The 18,827-nt window shown below is 47.6% G+C and overlaps 10 protein-coding genes across 10 annotated transcripts; 4 read left to right on the forward strand and 6 right to left on the reverse strand.

Moving 5' to 3' along the window:
* Positions 1-130: 130 nt before the first annotated feature.
* FPRO_04017 (uncharacterized protein) lies at positions 131-1,674 on the reverse strand (the record flags this gene model as incomplete). The annotated part of the gene is made up of 4 exons (XM_031223868.1): positions 131-139; positions 192-304; positions 357-469; positions 524-1,674. 4 exons carry the CDS (start codon positions 1,672-1,674, stop codon positions 131-133), a joined length of 1,386 nt encoding a protein of 461 aa, XP_031089185.1.
* A 1,720-nt stretch (positions 1,675-3,394) lies between these two features.
* Positions 3,395-5,066, forward strand: FPRO_04016 (uncharacterized protein; the record flags this gene model as incomplete). Its single annotated transcript, XM_031223870.1, has 6 exons — positions 3,395-3,426; positions 3,491-3,674; positions 3,724-4,559; positions 4,616-4,725; positions 4,777-4,888; positions 4,940-5,066. 6 exons carry the CDS (start codon positions 3,395-3,397, stop codon positions 5,064-5,066), a joined length of 1,401 nt encoding a protein of 466 aa, XP_031089186.1.
* Positions 5,067-5,415: 349 nt separating this feature from the next.
* Positions 5,416-5,820, reverse strand: FPRO_04015 (uncharacterized protein; the record flags this gene model as incomplete). The annotated part of the gene is made up of 1 exon (XM_031223871.1): positions 5,416-5,820. One exon carries the CDS (start codon positions 5,818-5,820, stop codon positions 5,416-5,418), a length of 405 nt encoding a protein of 134 aa, XP_031089187.1.
* A 335-nt stretch (positions 5,821-6,155) lies between these two features.
* Positions 6,156-7,024, reverse strand: FPRO_04014 (uncharacterized protein; the record flags this gene model as incomplete). Its single annotated transcript, XM_031223872.1, has 3 exons — positions 6,156-6,701; positions 6,749-6,908; positions 6,954-7,024. 3 exons carry the CDS (start codon positions 7,022-7,024, stop codon positions 6,156-6,158), a joined length of 777 nt encoding a protein of 258 aa, XP_031089188.1.
* A 1,005-nt stretch (positions 7,025-8,029) lies between these two features.
* On the forward strand, positions 8,030-9,094 carry FPRO_04013 (uncharacterized protein; the record flags this gene model as incomplete). Its single annotated transcript, XM_031223873.1, has 1 exon — positions 8,030-9,094. One exon carries the CDS (start codon positions 8,030-8,032, stop codon positions 9,092-9,094), a length of 1,065 nt encoding a protein of 354 aa, XP_031089189.1.
* A 1,294-nt stretch (positions 9,095-10,388) lies between these two features.
* On the forward strand, positions 10,389-11,872 carry FPRO_04012 (uncharacterized protein; the record flags this gene model as incomplete). Its single annotated transcript, XM_031223874.1, has 9 exons — positions 10,389-10,505; positions 10,559-10,698; positions 10,746-10,787; positions 10,835-10,901; positions 10,953-10,980; positions 11,029-11,041; positions 11,101-11,190; positions 11,250-11,592; positions 11,642-11,872. 9 exons carry the CDS (start codon positions 10,389-10,391, stop codon positions 11,870-11,872), a joined length of 1,071 nt encoding a protein of 356 aa, XP_031089190.1.
* Positions 11,873-12,537: 665 nt separating this feature from the next.
* On the reverse strand, positions 12,538-13,869 carry FPRO_04011 (uncharacterized protein; the record flags this gene model as incomplete). The annotated part of the gene is made up of 4 exons (XM_031223875.1): positions 12,538-12,962; positions 13,030-13,250; positions 13,406-13,744; positions 13,796-13,869. 4 exons carry the CDS (start codon positions 13,867-13,869, stop codon positions 12,538-12,540), a joined length of 1,059 nt encoding a protein of 352 aa, XP_031089191.1.
* A 1,093-nt stretch (positions 13,870-14,962) lies between these two features.
* FPRO_04010 (uncharacterized protein) lies at positions 14,963-16,237 on the forward strand (the record flags this gene model as incomplete). Its single annotated transcript, XM_031223876.1, has 1 exon — positions 14,963-16,237. The coding sequence occupies one exon, from the start codon at positions 14,963-14,965 to the stop codon at positions 16,235-16,237; it is 1,275 nt and encodes a 424-aa protein (XP_031089192.1).
* Positions 16,238-16,406: 169 nt separating this feature from the next.
* On the reverse strand, positions 16,407-17,312 carry FPRO_04009 (uncharacterized protein; the record flags this gene model as incomplete). The annotated part of the gene is made up of 1 exon (XM_031223877.1): positions 16,407-17,312. One exon carries the CDS (start codon positions 17,310-17,312, stop codon positions 16,407-16,409), a length of 906 nt encoding a protein of 301 aa, XP_031089193.1.
* A 514-nt stretch (positions 17,313-17,826) lies between these two features.
* FPRO_04008 (uncharacterized protein) lies at positions 17,827-18,045 on the reverse strand (the record flags this gene model as incomplete). Its single annotated transcript, XM_031223878.1, has 2 exons — positions 17,827-17,976; positions 18,028-18,045. The coding sequence occupies 2 exons, from the start codon at positions 18,043-18,045 to the stop codon at positions 17,827-17,829; spliced, it is 168 nt and encodes a 55-aa protein (XP_031089194.1).
* Positions 18,046-18,827: the final 782 nt, after the last annotated feature.

Raw genomic sequence — 18,827 nt, forward strand, 5'->3', positions numbered from 1 at the left:
CTAATACATCCCGCCGCCCAGGAAGATCTCAAACTTCTGGTTCAATCCACTACTACCGGTATGTGTAATCACAGCATTTTCATCTGCAGCACGTGAATTCTTCACATCAAGATATGTACCGTCCTTCACGTTACGAATCCTGTTTGTGCAGTTAGTAGAGCTTTTAGCAAAGATCGACAGTTCAAGATTACTGACTTGATTATATCGCTCATTCTAGCGTCATCTCTTCTTGTACCCTCTAGAACCCAATGCGCTGCAGGGTCTGAATAGTCGTGGTGCGTGGCTTGGGCATTATGTTGATTTCCTAGCAAAGCTATCAGTTAGTGCTTCATAGACGAGATAGTATGTTTACATACCCTTGGACCAAAGATTATAGCCGGTATGCGAGTTCACAAGCAGTACAGCATTACTGGAGCTGTGAACAGCATAAATCTCCCAGTATGGGCTTATATTCCAAACGCGATGCTCTCTTTATGTAGGCGATTAGATAAGTACTTTCCGGTGTTAATAGTTCGGTACTTACTTGATGGAAACGGGAGGACTGTTCCCGGGAAATCCTACGTTAGTCACTTGGAGCATCCACTGCGCATCACTGTGTGTTATTCTGCTCCTGAATTGACAACGGAACAAGAGCTGAGGCCGGTTTTGAAGCTTCTTCTCAAGGTCGCTGATGCGAGTAGCCTGCTCACTGATCTTGGTATCTTTCTGGCCTTGGTCGCCCTTGCTGCGTAGAGCTTCGTCAAGTTTAGTCTGAATAGCAGTCTTGTCCCTCTCTAGCTGAGAGACTTTATCTTTCAATCTCGTGATCTCGTTATCTTTCTGCGTCTTCTCAGCTTGGCAGGTTATTTGGGCTTGAGCAAGCTGTGACGTCAAGTTGGCAGTCTTTGCTTTCTCAGCAGTGAGGTTATCAGTCAACTCCTTGATCTTTCTCTTCAGCTCTGCAACTTCGTCTGAAGCCCCGTCATGAGGCTTTGTATTTGCAAATACCTTAAACTCGCCTACCTCCTGGTCTCCTTCTGGTCCCTTCATAAAAACATTAAGGACATCAGTTGTCTTTTCCCAGGCACATGTAACCAGGTAGTCAGAGTCCAGTTCACAAGTGAACATGGCAGAGTCACTGTCAAGTGCGCCAATGCTCTGTTTCCCAACCCGGAAAATTGGTACTCTTTCGTTGAGATATTTATCATAGGACCACTGCCACATTGAGAGGAAAGGCTTTCCTTCGCCAAACCCTTCAGGGGCAATAAATAGGCAAAATTCATTATCTGCCAAGACGGGCCAGGTGAGTTTGCTGACCCAAATCTTGCCGGCTTCTTTTGATTGTGGGTTCGCAGGCTTCCAGACGCGCTTAAACTCCATACGGCTTGTAGCTGTAGTGGTGTCTGTGGACAAGACAAAGTCAAGCTTGCCGTAGTTGTCACGGGAGGTCATGTTCCATCTGTAGTAGCCTGGCTTGACTGTAAAGGTGTCGTTACCATCGACAGTCTTGGTGACCTTGTCGATAGTTATTTTCTGGGATAGGGGAGCCTTCATGTTTCCTCCGGAATCACGGGTCCACTGTGACAGGATGAAGACAGGGTCTCCGGGACGCATCGTGCCGGAAGGCAAAATAATGACAGCTGTCTCATCGCGAGCGGAACTGCCCCAATTGAGTCTGCCTTCATAGACAAACATGTTGGAGATGAAGTGTTGAATAGAAACAACAATACAGGTAATTAATGAAAAAGTTGAATAGTTGGGAGTTTATGCAGGTGATGCGGGTTGAGCATAAATGGAAAAGGGATTATTTATGCAGAGCCAGACTACGCTCAATATAAAGAATCAGTCATATCTCATATGTCTACCTGATCCAATAATTTTCCTAAAGTCTCCTCTGACTTCCTGCTTGATCATAGCTGAGAAAGTTCAGCTGCATCCAGCAGCAAATCATCTCCAATCGCACATGTTAGTCCAAATATGCAACCCTACGCTTTGACGTCGTATTTACCCTAGCCGATATCCCTATGAGCCATTATTATATCATACTTGCAGCTGACGTGTCCGTCTATCGTACTTGATTCGTATCAGAAGGGCCATCTTGCAGGACCCCTTTGGCCGATCTTTTCCAAGCAGAAACAATATTGAGCAAAGGGGCGAGCTGATAACCGCCGTTGTAGAGTGGCTGAAATACCAAGCTGAGGCATATATACGGGCGGACTATTGAATGCAGTCAGCGTCATCGTTACATCGTCTCTTTGACCGATTTTACACGAGGGAGAGAGGTTTATGAACTACCTAGAAGAGGAAAGAAAACTCAGGCCGTTGATCCTGAGTGACAAAAAGATTAAGGTAAATTTACCTAAACTTAGGATGTCCTTTACTGAGTTCATTATGATACTCTACCCATATCAAGGTCCTGTGTTTTCTTACTCCCCGTGAACTACCTTTGGATTTAGAATGGAAGCAAGCAGTAGTTCTAGTGTGCGTTCTGCAGCTGATGTAGCTCTTCTACACGGACCGTTTGCACGAATGAATGGTGTTATTATCAGCTACCAGGGCATAATCCAGGGTGCTCCGCCCTGCACAATCTGGACCGTTTGCTTTGTGTCCCGCTATAGTTATACCCCAGTCATGATTTCCGATGTGGAAATTCACAAACTAACTTTACTCGGGCACAGCTTCTTCTCAGCGGCTCTCGTTTTTTTCCCTTTTGTCACGATGTTGATGAAAAGAGTCTATTTGACGTTGACAACACAAGTCTTAGTCCAAGTGCCGGGAGCGCCGACATGCATGACCCTCCCGGCCGATCCTTTCCCATTAAGACTGTCAATTGGGAGCTGATGGCCATTTTAGGACTGCTGAAGACAATGGGCTGAAACATGCCCTGTCAATCATGGTAAAATGTGGCTGGCGGCTCCTTGGTGATCATGGGATTGTCAGCTCGCCACTGCCGAGAGATCCGACCCTTCTGGGGCTTGCAGCAAGGGTCTAAACGTTTATTATTTGCAATTATGATACGATACTGAAAGCCATGGGTAACGAGCGGGGTAAAGTTCTGATCTGGTCTGTCAGCAACGTCAAAGCGTGCATCCCTGTCAGAGATAGAACGATAATATGATTTGTTGTTGCTGACCGGTTGAGGGGTTTCCTAACTTGGCTTCAGCAAGCCACATATTTATTTCAGCTATCACCTAGTAGAATCATGCAGAGGAGTATTGGAAAAAGTGCTGGATTCGGTAAATCAGGGTAATATCGAATATCTATCATCATGGCTTTGCATAGAGACTGTATGAATGCATATTCTTTGCTTTTGGCTATATAATCCTCATTCCCATTCATGCCAATTGTTCTCTTCTGAACCAGAACCAACTAACACTACTTCTTTCTCTATTCTTCAAAACTTATCCAAACCAATATGACAGTTAGCGATTCTAACCCTCACACCCAGTAAGTCCAAGATGCCTGTCTCAACGAAAACAAACGCCGCCCGTCAGTATTAACCACGATTTAGTGGCTGGGACGCTCCGCTCCCTCCTCCTCAAAATGCCGAACTCCAAGTCCGCCTGCCCCAGCCTGAGCCCTCACTCCCCCGTGTCCTCGAACCTCTTCCCTTTCCCACCGGAATCATCGAGAACTTGAAACATGTAGTGGCCTACGCCGATCAAGCTGGCTACCTTGTCAACTACGCGCATGAGGTGAGCAACAATAACTGACTCTTTAGTCGGGCATCGGCTAACAAGTAAGCGATTCAATCAATTGGACGCTGATTTCCATCTTCAAGGCAAGGTGCTCGAGGAACGTAACGCTGCAATCGCCCAATTCAAACAAGAGGTCAAGCAGCTTGGAGATAGCCTCACTGTTGAGAAGGCAAAGGTCACCGACTTGACCAAGAGACTCGATGAAGCCCGAGCTAGCTACGAAGCCAAGCTGAAGGAGAAAGACGAGGTGATCAAGAAGGACGAGGACCAGATCAAGAAAGACAAGGGTCACGATATTGATGACCACAAGACCATTGACAGACTAGCAGCCCAACTTGAGTACGAACGAGCTTCCAAGGCTGAGGTGCAGAAGAACCTTGACCAGACCAAGACAGCACTTGCTGCAGCAGAGGCTAGTTTGGCTACTGCTAGCGCTACTATCGCGAGTCTCACCACCCGCGTTGCCTCTCTTGAAGCTGAGCTCGAAGTTGAGAAGAAGGATATTGACAAGTTGCAGAAGGAGACCAAGGACAAGACAGCCATAATCTCGCAGCTCGAGAAGAACAACGCTGATCTACAGTCCAAGCTTAACGGAGCCCTCCAAGATGTCAGGAACAAGCAAGACCAGATCAATGCCAAGGACTCAACCATTCGTGATCAATCTATTCGAATTGACAACCTTACCAAGGAGTCCAATGCAAAGTCGATTACGATCAACAATCTGCAGTCGCAGATCAATAACCTACAGCAGCAGATCCGAAATCTACAGTCAATCCCAGTCTTCAAGTTCAAGTGCAACATCAAGTGCCAAGCGCCCAGCAACAGGGAGATCGCGGTTGATCTCACTGATGGAGGAGGAGCTGGTACGCCTGTTCAATGCTAGTAAGTGTCCCAGCATACCAACACAGGAAAATAATCATCTAACTGTTATCACACAGCTCCCTTGTAAACAATAACAATCAGATCTGGGACATTTATTCTATTGGTGGTCGCAACAATGTCGTTATCATCAAGAACACGCGTAACAACTATGTTCTTTGGTCTGCTGGTATGTGCACATGAGCACTCACCATTGGAGCATTTACTTACAGTCATATAGGACGTAACCAAAAGGCTCGATGCGATCCGGGTAGAGACACATCGGACCAGGCAACGCAATGGGAACTAGAGGGTACGACCGTTGACTCGATCAACAACAACACCGTGTTCAAGTAAGATATTCCTGCTTTTGGCTTGGACACCTTGACTGACTTTCGAAATAGAATCCGAAACCTGAAGGACGGCATGTATCTCGATTTGAGGCAGGGCGACACATCCAACTACACGCCTTTTATGACCTGGGATGGCAATAACGGATCGAACCAGAAGTTCAAGATCTCGAAGCACTAGGGACTGATGCATGTGTTGTGAAACGTTTCTGATTAGGTAGTGAAGAGAACAGAGATTGATTATGAGATGGACGCTTATGCTTTGTATTGTGAATAAATCCCTTTCGCTGTATTAGTTACAACTTCCAGCGACACATACGAGTCACGAAACCGAAACCCAGGCCTTAAGTGTTAAGGATGAAATAGTTGTAAGCTGATGTTTGTAATCTCATAGACAATTGTATTGTAACTGAGCTTAGGCCTCGATTCTTGTGGTTATAGACTTTAGGACGGTATATAATATCCAAATTGTGACCTAAGAGATTTACTTGTTGATTAGTCACTTACTATTGAGATATGTGCAACTTACCTCACTCAATATCCTCGGGAGCGTCTTCCTCGCCTTCAACCTCCGGAATAACCTCGGTCGTAGACCTTTGCCAGAGAAATATTCCCAGCCCAGCAGTACCGAGAACCAGAAGGAGCTTCAAAATCCACGCCGTTAAAGATCCATACTCCATCACCCAACTCGCTATCCATTGCATGCACGGTGTAACGAGCGCACGACGTTCTTCTTCCAAGTCTGGATTGACAGAGTATATAACCGCCAGGATCGCTAATAGCGTGAGAGTCAATATGAGGGCTACGAATACTTGGAGGAAGGCAAGAAAGACTGCAATGTTCTTGGTCGTGCGGAGAACCTCGAATCCAGCGGCCACAAGCGGTGTGACTTGATCGAATGCCGCGTGGACTTGTTTTGAATATGGCATTCCCATGGTGACTGTTCGTGGCGCATCCAAGTAGATGATTGTGGCTTTAGGTTGTGAGAGTCAAGTATTTATTGCCGGGTCTTGAAAGCCCGAATATGTTGGTTTCTGACATCATCATGTGATGTCAGAGTGGCGAGGAGTAAAGTCGCTGACATTATTGGACTGAAAAAACCATAGGCACACTAATACTCAATGACACCTGAAAGTTACCTCCAGACGCATTTCCCCACTCCAAGGCTCATGGCTAAAAGGATTATGCACAGCTCCTGTACATATTGGCCAACATCCCATTGCCACATTTAACTACAATCATATCTAGTCTGTATCTAACTGGAAATCTATCAGACCTGCTTAACCTCACCAATCCCAGCGCTCTTACAACCTCGAGCAAAAAAGCCTTGCTGTTCTCCGCCTATCTCCTCAGGGACCTGGGATCTCTCAGAGCACCATCTCCAAGACCAACCCTCCAGGCCAGCTTTCTCAAATGCAGTCTTCACTTCTACCTCAGTAAACCCCATTTTGGACATTGTATGGTTAGACAACTCTTTAGACAAGGGGGCTTCAGGGCAACCACTTTCTGAGGAAGCGACCAAGTCTATAATCAGAAGCACTCCACCAGAGCGGAGCTTTTCGCTTAGCTTCTGAATCATGGCTGTGTAGTCCTGTACATGGTGGAGAGCCATGCACATAACGATGAGATCAAAGTCGTTGAACTCTGGAGTGTCAAGCTCGGGAGAGGGTGATGCTTCGGGGTCCATCAAGTCCCCGTGTATAGCTCTCATTTTATCCGAGCTAAATCCAGCAGCTTCTGCAAGCATGTTGTATTGCTCAACCATCTTGGATGAGATGTCGATGCCGCGGACGACGGAGACATACGGGGCGAGTGCCTAACACGATTAGCCAAATTGGTATTACAAAGGACAGGAGTACTGACACGAGAAGCGACGCCGTTGCCGCAGGCATAATCAAGCATTTTGAACTGACCCGGCTTGTCAGCAACGCCGATCCAGCCTAGGTTTTGTTGTAACTCGTCGGATATCTGGCTACATAACCGCTGAATCCAGGGATGCTTGAACACCTCAGCAGCTACTTGGCTGCCCATGTTAGACCACAACTGATATGCGTTTGGGGAATCTTACTCGAAATGCTCTTTGTTCTTCTCCCCGAGAGCCTTGGCCTCGTCACTGATACTGTGGATCTTGTCCCCCATTATGTCTTTCAGAGTCAAGCGGGTAGTGATTCGGGGTGACAGGGAAGACAAGAGATCGAGGAGAGGTTAGAGGTTAAGTTGAAAAATATTGAGCCTTCGCAAACAAGCTTATATATGTCGGAATTGCTCAGCTGGACCAAAAGTCTCCGGATAGTATGTCTCCGCAAAGTTTCCGTGGAGACAAAAAGGTGATCAGGCATTTTGCTAACCTTCAAGGTTCACAGTGCTTTTGACCTACCAGTGAAATTGTTTGTGTATTAATGAGAGCTGTTGGTGAAATTCGTTATGTTGATTGGCGAGTCTGAGCAACTGATATTCTTCAGTACCGAGTATGACATGGGTCTAGACAAGTGGGCATTTGTTTTTCATCTAGCGATATCTTGCAGATTGTGTGAATAGAGAATATTCAGGCCGCAAGCCACATGAAATTGTCTATTTCATCTATCGTCATGAGGACAAAGTATCACAATGGTCCATCAGGGCGTGCTTCCAAGACCATAGGTGTCGATGATGATGAGTGGGTCGCTGATAGAAAGTTACCGTATCACGTACAAGCAATAAGGGCGTAGACGACGCGCCGCACAGGGAATAAAACCTACGTTCCACTGTTTCGTTGTATGGAATCATGCACCAGGTTATTCATGTCCGTTTATGATCGAGTTAGTTGAGACGCACACGATGGAGCGAACTTTGGCCGTGAACTGCGCCCAGGGGGACGTTTTCTCATCGGGATGTGGAGGAAGCCAAAACTCTAACCACGCGAACACCGCTCCGCGCCGTGTCCCCCTAGTCCTATAAGTCGTAAGCGGGTCTTTTTTGCGAACTGCCTCTGCTGATCCGATTATATAATCGGCAGTTTGGGATCTGTAAATGCCGAGGTCTGGTGTCTCAGTATTTCTTTATAAACGGCCAACTCGCATACATAAACTCGTTCTATAGACATCTAATTACTTCTCAGCCCAGTACTTTACCTAAGCTAAAATACTCACCCATCGCATTGTAACAATGACTGTCACGAATACCACCAAAGCACTCTTCATCGATTTAGAGAACAATCCCAAGGTCATCGAAAGACAAGGCCTCCCAAAGCCAAGCAGCGGCGAATTGCTTATCAAAGTTCTCTACTCGGGCGTTAATCCCGCCGATATCAAGCATGCGACCCACCTAGGAATGAACAATACCGTCATGGGCCATGACTTTAGCGGTCAAGTCCTGGAAACAACAAATCCCAATTCTGCTTACAAGCCCGGAGATATTGTAGCGGGAATCACACCCGCGGGCCTGCATTCACCTGTTCACTACGGAGCTCATCAAGCCTACATCACATGCCCGGAAGATCTGCTGTACAAAGTCCCTGATAATCTGCCACCACCCGACGCAGCCAGTTTGACTGTTGTTGCCATGACAGCCGCTGATGCGATATTCAACCATTTCAAATTCCCTCTCCCAACAGAGAACAAACGGCCGGCCCACAGTGGTCCATTTCTGCTCTGGGGGGCAACAGGTTCTGTCGGATACTGTGCCCTTCAGTTCGCCATCGCAAGTGGCGCGTCTCCTATTTTTGTTACTGCAAAGCCGGCACAATTCGAGCATCTACGCTCTCTCGGCGTCGAGCATCTGTTCGACTACCGGGATGAGAAAGTCCACGAGTCCATTGCCAAGGCTCTGCGTGACTCGGGATTTGAGAAGTTCTCATACGCAATTGATGCCGCGGGGGCCCCCAGTTCGGCCGACCAGGTGCTCAAAGCTGTAGCAGATGATACTATCATTGCTTCGGTGGTCATACGGGACAACAAGCGCTTCAAGTTCCCCGTTGCTTCATCACTACACGACTTTGTGATTCAGCCCCCTGGCGTTCCTCATCCGATTTCCATTCCTTCGCGACCTGCCGACCATGCTAGAGCTTGGGAGGGCTTGAAGTGGGCTGCTGAACATTATGGGAAGGAATTCCGCTTGCCGCCGGTCCGTGTAGTTGAAGGTACGGCTGAGCACGCCTTGGAAGAGATTGAGCGTTTTGTCAAGCAAGGTGGAGGATTTTCCAAGGTTTCTATTAAGCAGCCACTTACATAAATCGTTTGCTTAGATGCGGTTGTGTGTCCAATATATATTCCAACCGATCAAGGGATCTCATGAGCTAGCTCGTTCTACATCTGCTTACGTGTCTTGGATTTCCAGCTTGAAACGATATGCGTCGTCTCTCAATCCTTCACACAGCCATGTACCCATCAACACAATCATCGCAGTTTTGCGAGTGAAAAGGGGGACTTGAGAAATGAGACCGATGACGTGTTCATGATTTTGTGTGATGCGTCCCCTATTCTATGTCGGGAGCATCGATGGGAGTTCGGGCATCCCAGAACCTTGCCGAGGCACTGCCGAGGATGCCATACAAATCCATCCTGTTTGTATGTGACCACTAACTTTAAGGTTCCTCATCTAATGATCTAACTAGCCCGAGAGTATTTACTTAACGGTTTTGTTCTTGATGATTAATATTCCGGAGATATATACGCCGTATCTTACACCTTCCTCCTCATGTTATGTCAGGTTTCTTGTGAGTCATGCCCGGAAGGCTTTCACCTCTTCCACCTTTCTCGTCTTTTAGTCTCTAAAGGAGTAGTGATATATCTTGGAAATATCATATAAAATAGACTAATTAGACCGAGGTTTCTCAAGGCCACCTTCAGCCTCCTCGTCAAACTATAAACTCGTCTACTCCCGTTTCGACGCGGGTAGCGGATTCATTTACTTGCTCTTTATTAAGGCATTAGTTGATGTGAAATAATAATGCCCCGTTGAGATAACAGAATTCAAGTCTAGGTAGAAATTATATCAACCCGTGCAACAATTATTCTTACGGCTTCACGCGACACCGTAACTTCTGTTACAGGCGGCTCCCTGTCTCTTCATACACTTTCCTCATTGGCGTTACCTTCATGGAAATCAGGATACAGGAACAAAGATAAAACTAGAAACCGAAATTGATGTTGTAAGTGAATGCTAGTAAGCTATATGATTACTGAATGTATCTTATTGTAACCAATCCGAGTCGCACAGCAGTCAACATTTGATGTCCGTAGCAAATATCAATCGTCACATGTTAGATGCACGAAAGAAAAATCACTCAACCGTATATAACATTACATTATATCGGGCCATTTTCCCGGCATATGCATAGGTGTCGCAAGGATCAAAGCCAAACAATTGGCCAGCACTCCACTGTTGTTGGTTGAACACATTTCGATACATCAACAAACATGGATTATCGGACGTTTGACTCCGCAATCCGAGTTCAAAGATCATGATCATTTCTAGACCACCAGTCCACTGTTGTCTTTTCACTCCTCACCACTACACAGCCAAAATGTCGTCGCCCGCTCGCAAGAAGCGTGCCGATACAGGTTCGGCTCTTTCATTACCAGCGCCCGTGGCCGCGGAGAGCGGTCTTCTCCCACCAGAGCATTGGTCACAACTACCAGAGGTGAGTTTCACAATACGGTTCATCTTCTGCCGCTAGCTCATGCGGTGCAAAAGGAAGAAAACGCGCCAGGCGATGAAGACTCAGCTGTTCTTGACAATGCGAGCTCAACAGCTTCTTTGACATCCAGTATTCTTCAGTATCGAACTATCAATGGGAGGGCATATCAGAGTGAACGGGGGAATCCCGAGTACTGGTGCGTCATGGCAGTAAAGTGTGGTTATCACGACTGACTGTGAGAAGGGGACCCATCGATGACACCGGCCAAGAGGCAATGGACATCAAGTAGGTTTGCCTAGGATCTCTTGACAGTAGCTGATCATGATTTCTAGCCACCATGTACTCACTCTCTTACTGGGCGATAAGCTTTATCTAGCACCAGTCCCAGACGGCATTCAGGTAGGGCGACCTGTTACTAGATGGGTTATGTTAATTCACATGGGACTTTAGACTGCTGTAGACATTGGAACGGGAACTGGTGAGTATTCTATATGAGTAGTGGGCAGTGTGATTAATAATCTGATAGGGATCTGGGCCATGTAAGCTCACGCTAATGTTCAAAACACTGAAGAGAACCTGAGGTTGACATGAAACGAAGGGAGTTCGCAGATAAGTTTCCGAATGCTTCCGTAATCGGGACGGATCTTGCACCAATTCAGCCTGGTTGGATCCCACCCAATCTGGAATTGTAGGTACTCCCAGTTAGCAAAATACGTCTGCATCCATCTCGTTTTGACCTCTCAACAGCCAAATTGAAGACTGTACCCAAGAATGGACCTTCCAGCCTAACACCTTCGACTACATCCATATGCGATGGCTCGTCGGCAGCATCGCAGATTGGAAGTCTCTGTTCAAGGAAGCTTATAAGTGCCTCAAACCAGGGGGTTATATCGAGAGCTACGAGCCATCATCACGCGTCGAAAGCGACGACGGTACAGTTCGGCCAGGCAGTGCGTTAAGCCAATGGGAGAGGTTCTTCGTGGAAGGCGGACGCAAGATAGGACGACCTTTTACGATTTTCGAGGAGAACATCCAGAGGGAAGCAATGAGAGAAGCAGGATTTATGGACATAGAGGAGCGTGACTTCAAGGTAAGTCGTTCCCTCATGATAGAGTTAGTGGTAATTAACGTTGTGACAGAATCCTGTGGGAGGATGGCCAAAAGATCCGAAATACCGAAGTGTAGGGCAATTTATGCAGGCTGCCTTCGAACAAGACGCTCAGGGAACAGTTCTTCATATGGCTACTGCGCTGGGATGGACTGAGGAAGAAATCACTGTCTTCATCTCTCACTTTAGACGCGAGATTCGATCACCTAAGATCCATTCGTATTTCAGACAGAAGGTTGTTTGGGGACGGAAGCCTCTTTGAGCATGGATTGTAAGGATGGGTGATTACACGAGGTCCATTTAAAGCTCCTCTCCTTACGAAATAAATATTCCGTTACTATATATCTGTCTGTAACTGAAAGAAGAGCGTCCAATCCACATTATGAGAGCCCTACGGTCACCGCCACTATTCCGATCTACAAAGAAGCTCTGTTCAACATGATCTGTACCTTGAACGGCTCGTCCATCCTTGCTGTGGTTATGTGCTGCAGCTTTTTGCTCATCATAAACTGCATTTCTCAGTCTCTAAGAATTGTTGCAGCATTAATCTCAGCAGCCCCCTTAACTAGCGCCACATGTGAACTAATGGCCCGGAAGCTGGTGTAACACTAGATAACTCGGAGATGAAACTCAAGTATAATAAACTCCATTTGCATTTTCTGAGCTTAGCTGGGGCAAATAATCGTCAGCCAACAGACTAGTTCTCGTTCTTAAATTTTACTATAGAATAACTCTATATGTTAAGGATAGAGGGATGTCAGACATGTAGAATTAGATAGCCTTACACTATCGCTGGGGAAAATGTAATGATTAATGTCATCTATTAAAAAAGGAGTACTAGTCAATTAGGTCATAAATCACCAATATCACACCCACATCATAAGCGGTCAAACTTTATAGAGCAAGCTCACAGCCCATAACCCGCACTTAATGTCCTCTGTATGCTCCATCATACCCTGCCGCAGCCCGGTCATCAACCCTTCCGTAATCAGCAGGTAACTCAACCAGATTCTGCGCATGCACCTCATGCGTTCTCTCGTCATGTAACTCATATCTCGTCTCGTCGTTAGGTTTTCCCGCATCGCTATCTGTAAGTTGCTGGGAAGACTTTCTGTTTTTGCTTCGTAGCACAAGAAAAGCCACAAGCCCTATTGCTCCGAGCCCGCCAATGACAGATCCGACCGCGATTCCGGCCTTGGCACCGGTGCTGAGGCCGGCTGTCGACGGGGTTGTGGACGGGGTTGACGAGGAGGATTCGGAGGAGGATGTCGACGAGGAAGCAGACTCAGACGCAGATGAGGATGACGAATCGCAGGAACCGAAGTCGCTCTGGCAACCAGAGGCGCAATAATCTAGATAGAGAAGTTAGCTTTGTTGAACTGTGCAAGAGACAGACGTCCATTTCGTGGGGTCACTTACCAGAGGTCTTGCCACAGTATCCTTTTGCCGAACAGCAATCGCCAAATGTGCTATCTTGGCAGGTGGCATTGGTATCCGAATTGGAGCCGCAGTTTCCGTCGATGGATATAGCACCAAGACTCGTTGACGCCGCCGATGTCGAGGTTGAAGTCTTGTCAGACGTCGCGGTTGTCGTGGAGGACTCGTCACTGGATGAACAACTGCCGAACATACTCTGGCACCTGTTGATATCGATGTCAGCGACGTCTAAAAGCGTGTTGGAGTGCCTGGAGCTGGCGATGCCGTCTGGATTGACGACATGTTCGCCAAGATAGAAGCCCAAAGCAATGCCGCTCTTGTTGGAACACTCTCGGAGCAAACAGTGGATTGAACTTACCCAGCACCACAATAGGTCGCATTCTTGCCACAGTAGCCCTTCTCAGAACAGCAGTCTCCATACGAGCTGCCTTCACAAGTGATGTTGCTGGTCGACGTCGCACCACATGAGCCCGACGTGCTCACAAGCTGTCCATCCTCACTAGACGAGCAGCTACCAAAGGCACTTTGGCAACCCTCATTACAATAGGCGCTCGTTTTGCCGCAGAACCCTTTCTCGGAGCAGCAGTTACCGAAAGTGGATGTGAGGCATGTCGCGTTAGTCTCCGAGTTGGAACCACAGTTGCCGTCTTTGCTAGTGGGATTTTTCGCGCGTGGTAGTAGAACGGGAGAGGATGAGCTGGGACCAGTTAGTCAGGGAGGATTTAAACAAGAGGTCCGTTTAGCTTACAGTCCAAAGTTGAAGGGGAACGAGGCTGAGGCTAGAGAAAGTATACAGAGAAAGTACACCAGAGAGAGCTCCATGTCGCTGGTTTGGCTTGGGCAAAGGCAAACAACGCAGAAGGAATTCCCCCTCGGCCGTCCTAGCAGGGCACAATGCTTTTATGTGGGCTCACTGTTGGAAACGACCCTTGCAAAAGCCCCGAGGTTAATTTGATAATCTCCCTACTCCACCGAGTTCACGGTCCACCCACACAACCCAAAGCTTTATTTGCCCCATAGGGCTAGACAAAAGTACCTAACAATAGACTCAGCCCCCAAGAGAAGAGAACGTGGGCGGGTCGGCCCGGCATGGCGTTCATTCAAGTGCTTTCTTCTGCTAATGAAAATTCTGGCTTCAAGTTAGTCAACTTATCTGATAGCCAACTGGCAGTCCAAATGATGCTGTGGCGCTGATAGTTGTGCTCTTGACATGCCTCGCCTTGCCAGCTAAGCGAAGTATGGGTATCTTTTCCAACAGGGAAGACTCATGTCAGCAACAAGGTCATGCATGGTTTATCATCCAGGGTGCAAAAGACGCCTTGCTCTTCTTTGCCAACGCTCCGTTTGAGAATTCAGGAGAGACCTACGGGAGACCAATTGCGTCGAAAGCCGTTGTCTGGGATAGGCCCTGAAGGTTTGGCGCAGGCTTACTGTGGAGTAGGGATCGCTGCTCAAGCTCGTTTGATAACCAATTAAAGCTGTTGGTGTAGTGGAAGCTTTGGACCCCAAGCGCGGCTTTGACCGCTTTAAGCGCGGCACGGTTGGTTCTTTAACGGTAGCGATCGCCTTACTGGCCGAGGGCTTGTCACTTGAGACGGGGATGCTAAAATAAACTCAGCAAGACTGCCCTAAACTTAGACCAGACTTGCCTAAGTATTTCCATCACTTAGGGTCAAGGTACTGAGTTTTCTTGCCTCCCTAGACCGGCTTTTTTGGTCCTGCGGCACATGAAAATAGTTGGACATCTTGGCGTCAGCGTTATTTTAGATGTGGAGATAGTCATTTATTAACAGGGCTTAGTGTTGAGACGGTTAAATGTCTCCGAGGTGGTATGCAGAATGGGACATATAATAGGCTCAAGAAGCTTCGAGCCTAGCACTCTGATCTTCTGTCCCTGGTCCAAGTATCTCTCACCATGGTACTTTCCATCCCTCAAGTCGTTGGCCGTCTGGCTCTAGTTCTTGGTCTTCTACCCAATCTTGTCCTCGCCCAGTGCGGCCCTGACAACGATGGAGCACGCTGCCCTTTGAACGTCTGCTGTTCCTCGGCCGGATACTGCGGAACGTCAAGTGTATACTGTGGTGATGGTTGTCAATCAACGTACGGGAGCTGTTCTGTACCTACAGTTCCATCTTGCTCTTCTGGCGGTAAGAGTGCGACTAATGGCCGTCGCGTTGGATACTGGCGCGTACAGCAGGCTTGGGACCGATCTTGCGATGTTGTCCTTCCCTCCCAGATTCAGACCAATGGGTTGACCCATCTGATCTTGGCATTTGCCGATTTCGACTCCAGCAGTTTCGCAGTTGGCGCTCAGAACTCTCAAGATGTCGACTACTATAAACAGTTCACCGCTTTACAGAGTAGTTCGTTGCAGACGTGGATTGCCATTGGTGGCGGCAGTTTCTCAACTGAGACTTGGTCTTCCATGGCGGCCTCAGCGAGCTCCCGATCTGCCTTCATCTCGTCTCTCAAGTCCTTTATGGAGGCTTATTCCTTCCAGGGCGTTGACCTTGATTGGGAATTTCCAGCGACCACCGATGCAGCAAACCTGGTCTCTCTTGTCCAGGAACTCCGAGCTGCCTTTGGAACGGACTATGGCATCTCAGCGGCGGTACCAGCGGACTGGGGTAGCATCCAGGGCTTCAACGCTGCCGGTATGGGCAAATACGTCGACTTCTTCAACTTTATGGCCTACGATTTACATGGTTGGGGAATTGATCAAGAGCCAACCAAGAGTGTTGTCACATACCAGGCCAGCGTAGTTGACATTGCCAACGATCTAATGCCGCTTTGGGCCAACCAGACCGATCCGTCTCTCATCAACCTCGGCATCCCCCTGTACGGCCGCGGGTACACCCTTTCCTCCTCCAGTTGCAAAGAAGCAGGTTGTGCTGCATCGGGGCCCAGCGAAGAGGGTTCTTGTGTCAAAGATCCGACGGGTGTCATGGTGCTGAGTGATATCAAGAAGGCTATAGCAGCCAACCAAGCCACCGTCGAGCTCGACAGCGAGGCTATGCAGAAGTATGCGACTTGGGGAGGTGATCAGTGGATAGGCTATGACGATGCTGACACGTTGGCACTGAAGATGGCATGGGCTGATGGATTGTGTTTGGGTGGTGCTGTATTCTGGGCGCTCGATAATAATGGAGGTGCGTGGGGTGCCAAAGGTAAAAGCCCCTGCAAGGCGTGAGGACTTCTAATTAGAAGATAAAAAGAGGAGGGAATTCCCTGGCAAGTTGGCAATGAAGCCGTTTGGGAGATTTGGGAGAAGTGTTCAAGATAATTTATATTAGATGTAGATATTCTTTGTTTAATCATTCATGACCAAGGGCTTATAAGCATTGCAACGAAGTCTTCAGTTAAACACATTTCCATTTACTCGACTCCCTGAGCCAGCAAGCAAAGTTCTGGAGACCAGGTTCCTGTGCCCTCAAGCTGTCTATATCCGCCTTCCAACCCGCATCCCTAAACCACGCAAAGCTCTTCGACGCATCTTGGACCATCCATAATATGGGATACGCTACGATCTTGTATGTCTGGGGTAACTCCTCCCCCACCACCTCACGAAAGATCTCCTGAATCTCCGAGAAGCTCAACTCATCACCTGCCAGTGCTAGTGCCTTTCCCGCCCAAACATCTGGATTCAAAAGTGCTTTTGCTGCAAACACGCCTATGTCATGGGTGCTAATCAACTGCATCATGCGATCTCTTGGCATCCCCTCTGCCCAAAGGGATGCCATCATCTGACCGAAGAAACCAGGGTTATAGCTATCCATGAAGCCTGTCGGTCTCAAAATAGTCCATCGTTTGTTGTTCTCTTTACATAATTCCCGCAGTCGTAGCTCAATGCGGTGCTTGGCGGCAAAGTGAGGAATCTCGGTTGGTTGCGACCAGCTAACCTCGTCGCCACCACGGTCAACACTAGAGAAGATGATGTGATCAACTGATGGATGCGATGTTGCCGCTTCGATGAGAGGGAGCGCTTGTGTCTCATCATTCGGCGGAACCGTAACTACGAAGATTGATGATATGGTTGGATGTTGGTCGAAGATGGGCTGCGGCGTCTGGGTACCTCCCTTCACAAGGGTAATTCCTGGATACTCTGCTTGGAGAGATTGAGCCTTTGATGATTCAGTAGACCTAGTCAACGCAAGGATTCTGGTGTCTTCATGTCCAGGCGAGCTGTCAAGGGCCTTGTATAGGGCGTCGATGGTGGCTTTGCCTTGTTGGCCAGTAGCTCCGACAATGAGAATATTTCGCCTCATTTTCAGTCGTTGTTACAGAAATTATGATGTTGTGGATTGTTATCTTTTTCGTTTATCGGTTTGCGACGAGGCTGATATATCAGCTGCGGAGACTTTTCGGAGGCTTTCTGCTTTGCTTACTGGCGTGGCGCAGCAGTAGCTCAACATCAACTGGGTGGCTGTTCACAAGCTCGCATTGAAGCGGTCCTTTGCAGAAAGATATGTTTAGATTACTCTCACTTTTATTTCATGCAACTATAATCCCGACATAAGTAGGTCGTATGCCGAAACTTCGTCAAGTGAACCCTAGTCAGGCAAATTATATCACTACGTATAATCCGCTGATCAGCTGCTACTCCATATTCCAACTTCAAATTCAATTTCCTTGCAACACTGTTTAGATTACTCTTATGTCCTTGTCTGATGAGACACTGATCCGAACAAGCAGTCAACCGTAGATTGTAAGTGTGTCAATCTCAGTTCCATCTCTTGCGTACTTTTATATCAGATTCCGCTCCTGGGTTAGTGGACAACCCTACGAGCAAGTACCGCGATATCCCGCGCCCTTCTCCCAGTCATCTCTATAACCAGCATTGTACCCATACAGCTTGCAAGCGGTATAAAAGTCATCACCGCTGATGACGTTGCCTGGCTTCTGGATGCATTTAACACCATCAAATATCGCCTGGTACTCTGGTCAAATGTTTACTCCAAGACTCTAAGGGGGGTCACTTACAACAGATCCCCAGCGCATGGCGCAGACAGCCTTTGTCCAATCATTTACCGGAATCCACCCCTCAGGAGTGTGCAAGCAGCAGTTGTGACTGCTATGGTCCTTTGAACTTATCTGTTGTATTAGTACGGGTGTTGAGATATGAGGTTGGCGAGAGTGTATGTACCTATGTGCCGCTTGGGCAAGAAAAAGGAAAAGGCTGAGTGCCTTGAGAGAAAACTGCATTGTTATTACTTTTGAGAAAGGGAGATAGATGGTGAATTGTGCCTGATGAAAGTCTGGATTGGGTTTGAGAAGGATCAGAGCCGCCTTTTATGTCTGGCGTGTACCCATCACTCCGTCACCGCCTCTCCGATACATTTTCCGACTAGAATATGATCTTACGAAGGTAATGAGGGTATTCTGAAGCCAGAAGATGAATCGATCCACTCCATCCCTGGTAGCGGCGTCGCTCGAGCCTTGTCTCCACGATATTGCCTTTCGTCAACTCCACCGACTCAACAGGAATGAACTGACACTTCTAACTGCCGTGCTTCTGGCTGTAGGTTCTTATGGATCATGTTTTGAACAAGCCTTTTATAGCTCTACCAGTATGGTAGGATTTGGGCCCATTACCTCGGGATAAATACCAAGTGGGTTGTTATAGAGCTGTATGTTCTAACAACACGTATTGATTAACAGGTATGCCAACTTGGCAGTACATTTTATTTTATGTTCGGTCGTTGCAATTGAGAACAGGCGAATATGGCCCTTTCTGAGTAGAATTTTGTCAAAATCTAAAGCTTGTCTTCCTGTCATGCTAT

This window comes from Fusarium proliferatum (genome assembly GCF_900067095.1).
Source record: "Fusarium proliferatum ET1 genome assembly, contig: FPRO_scaffold014, whole genome shotgun sequence".
NCBI classification, from domain to species: domain Eukaryota; kingdom Fungi; phylum Ascomycota; class Sordariomycetes; order Hypocreales; family Nectriaceae; genus Fusarium; species Fusarium proliferatum.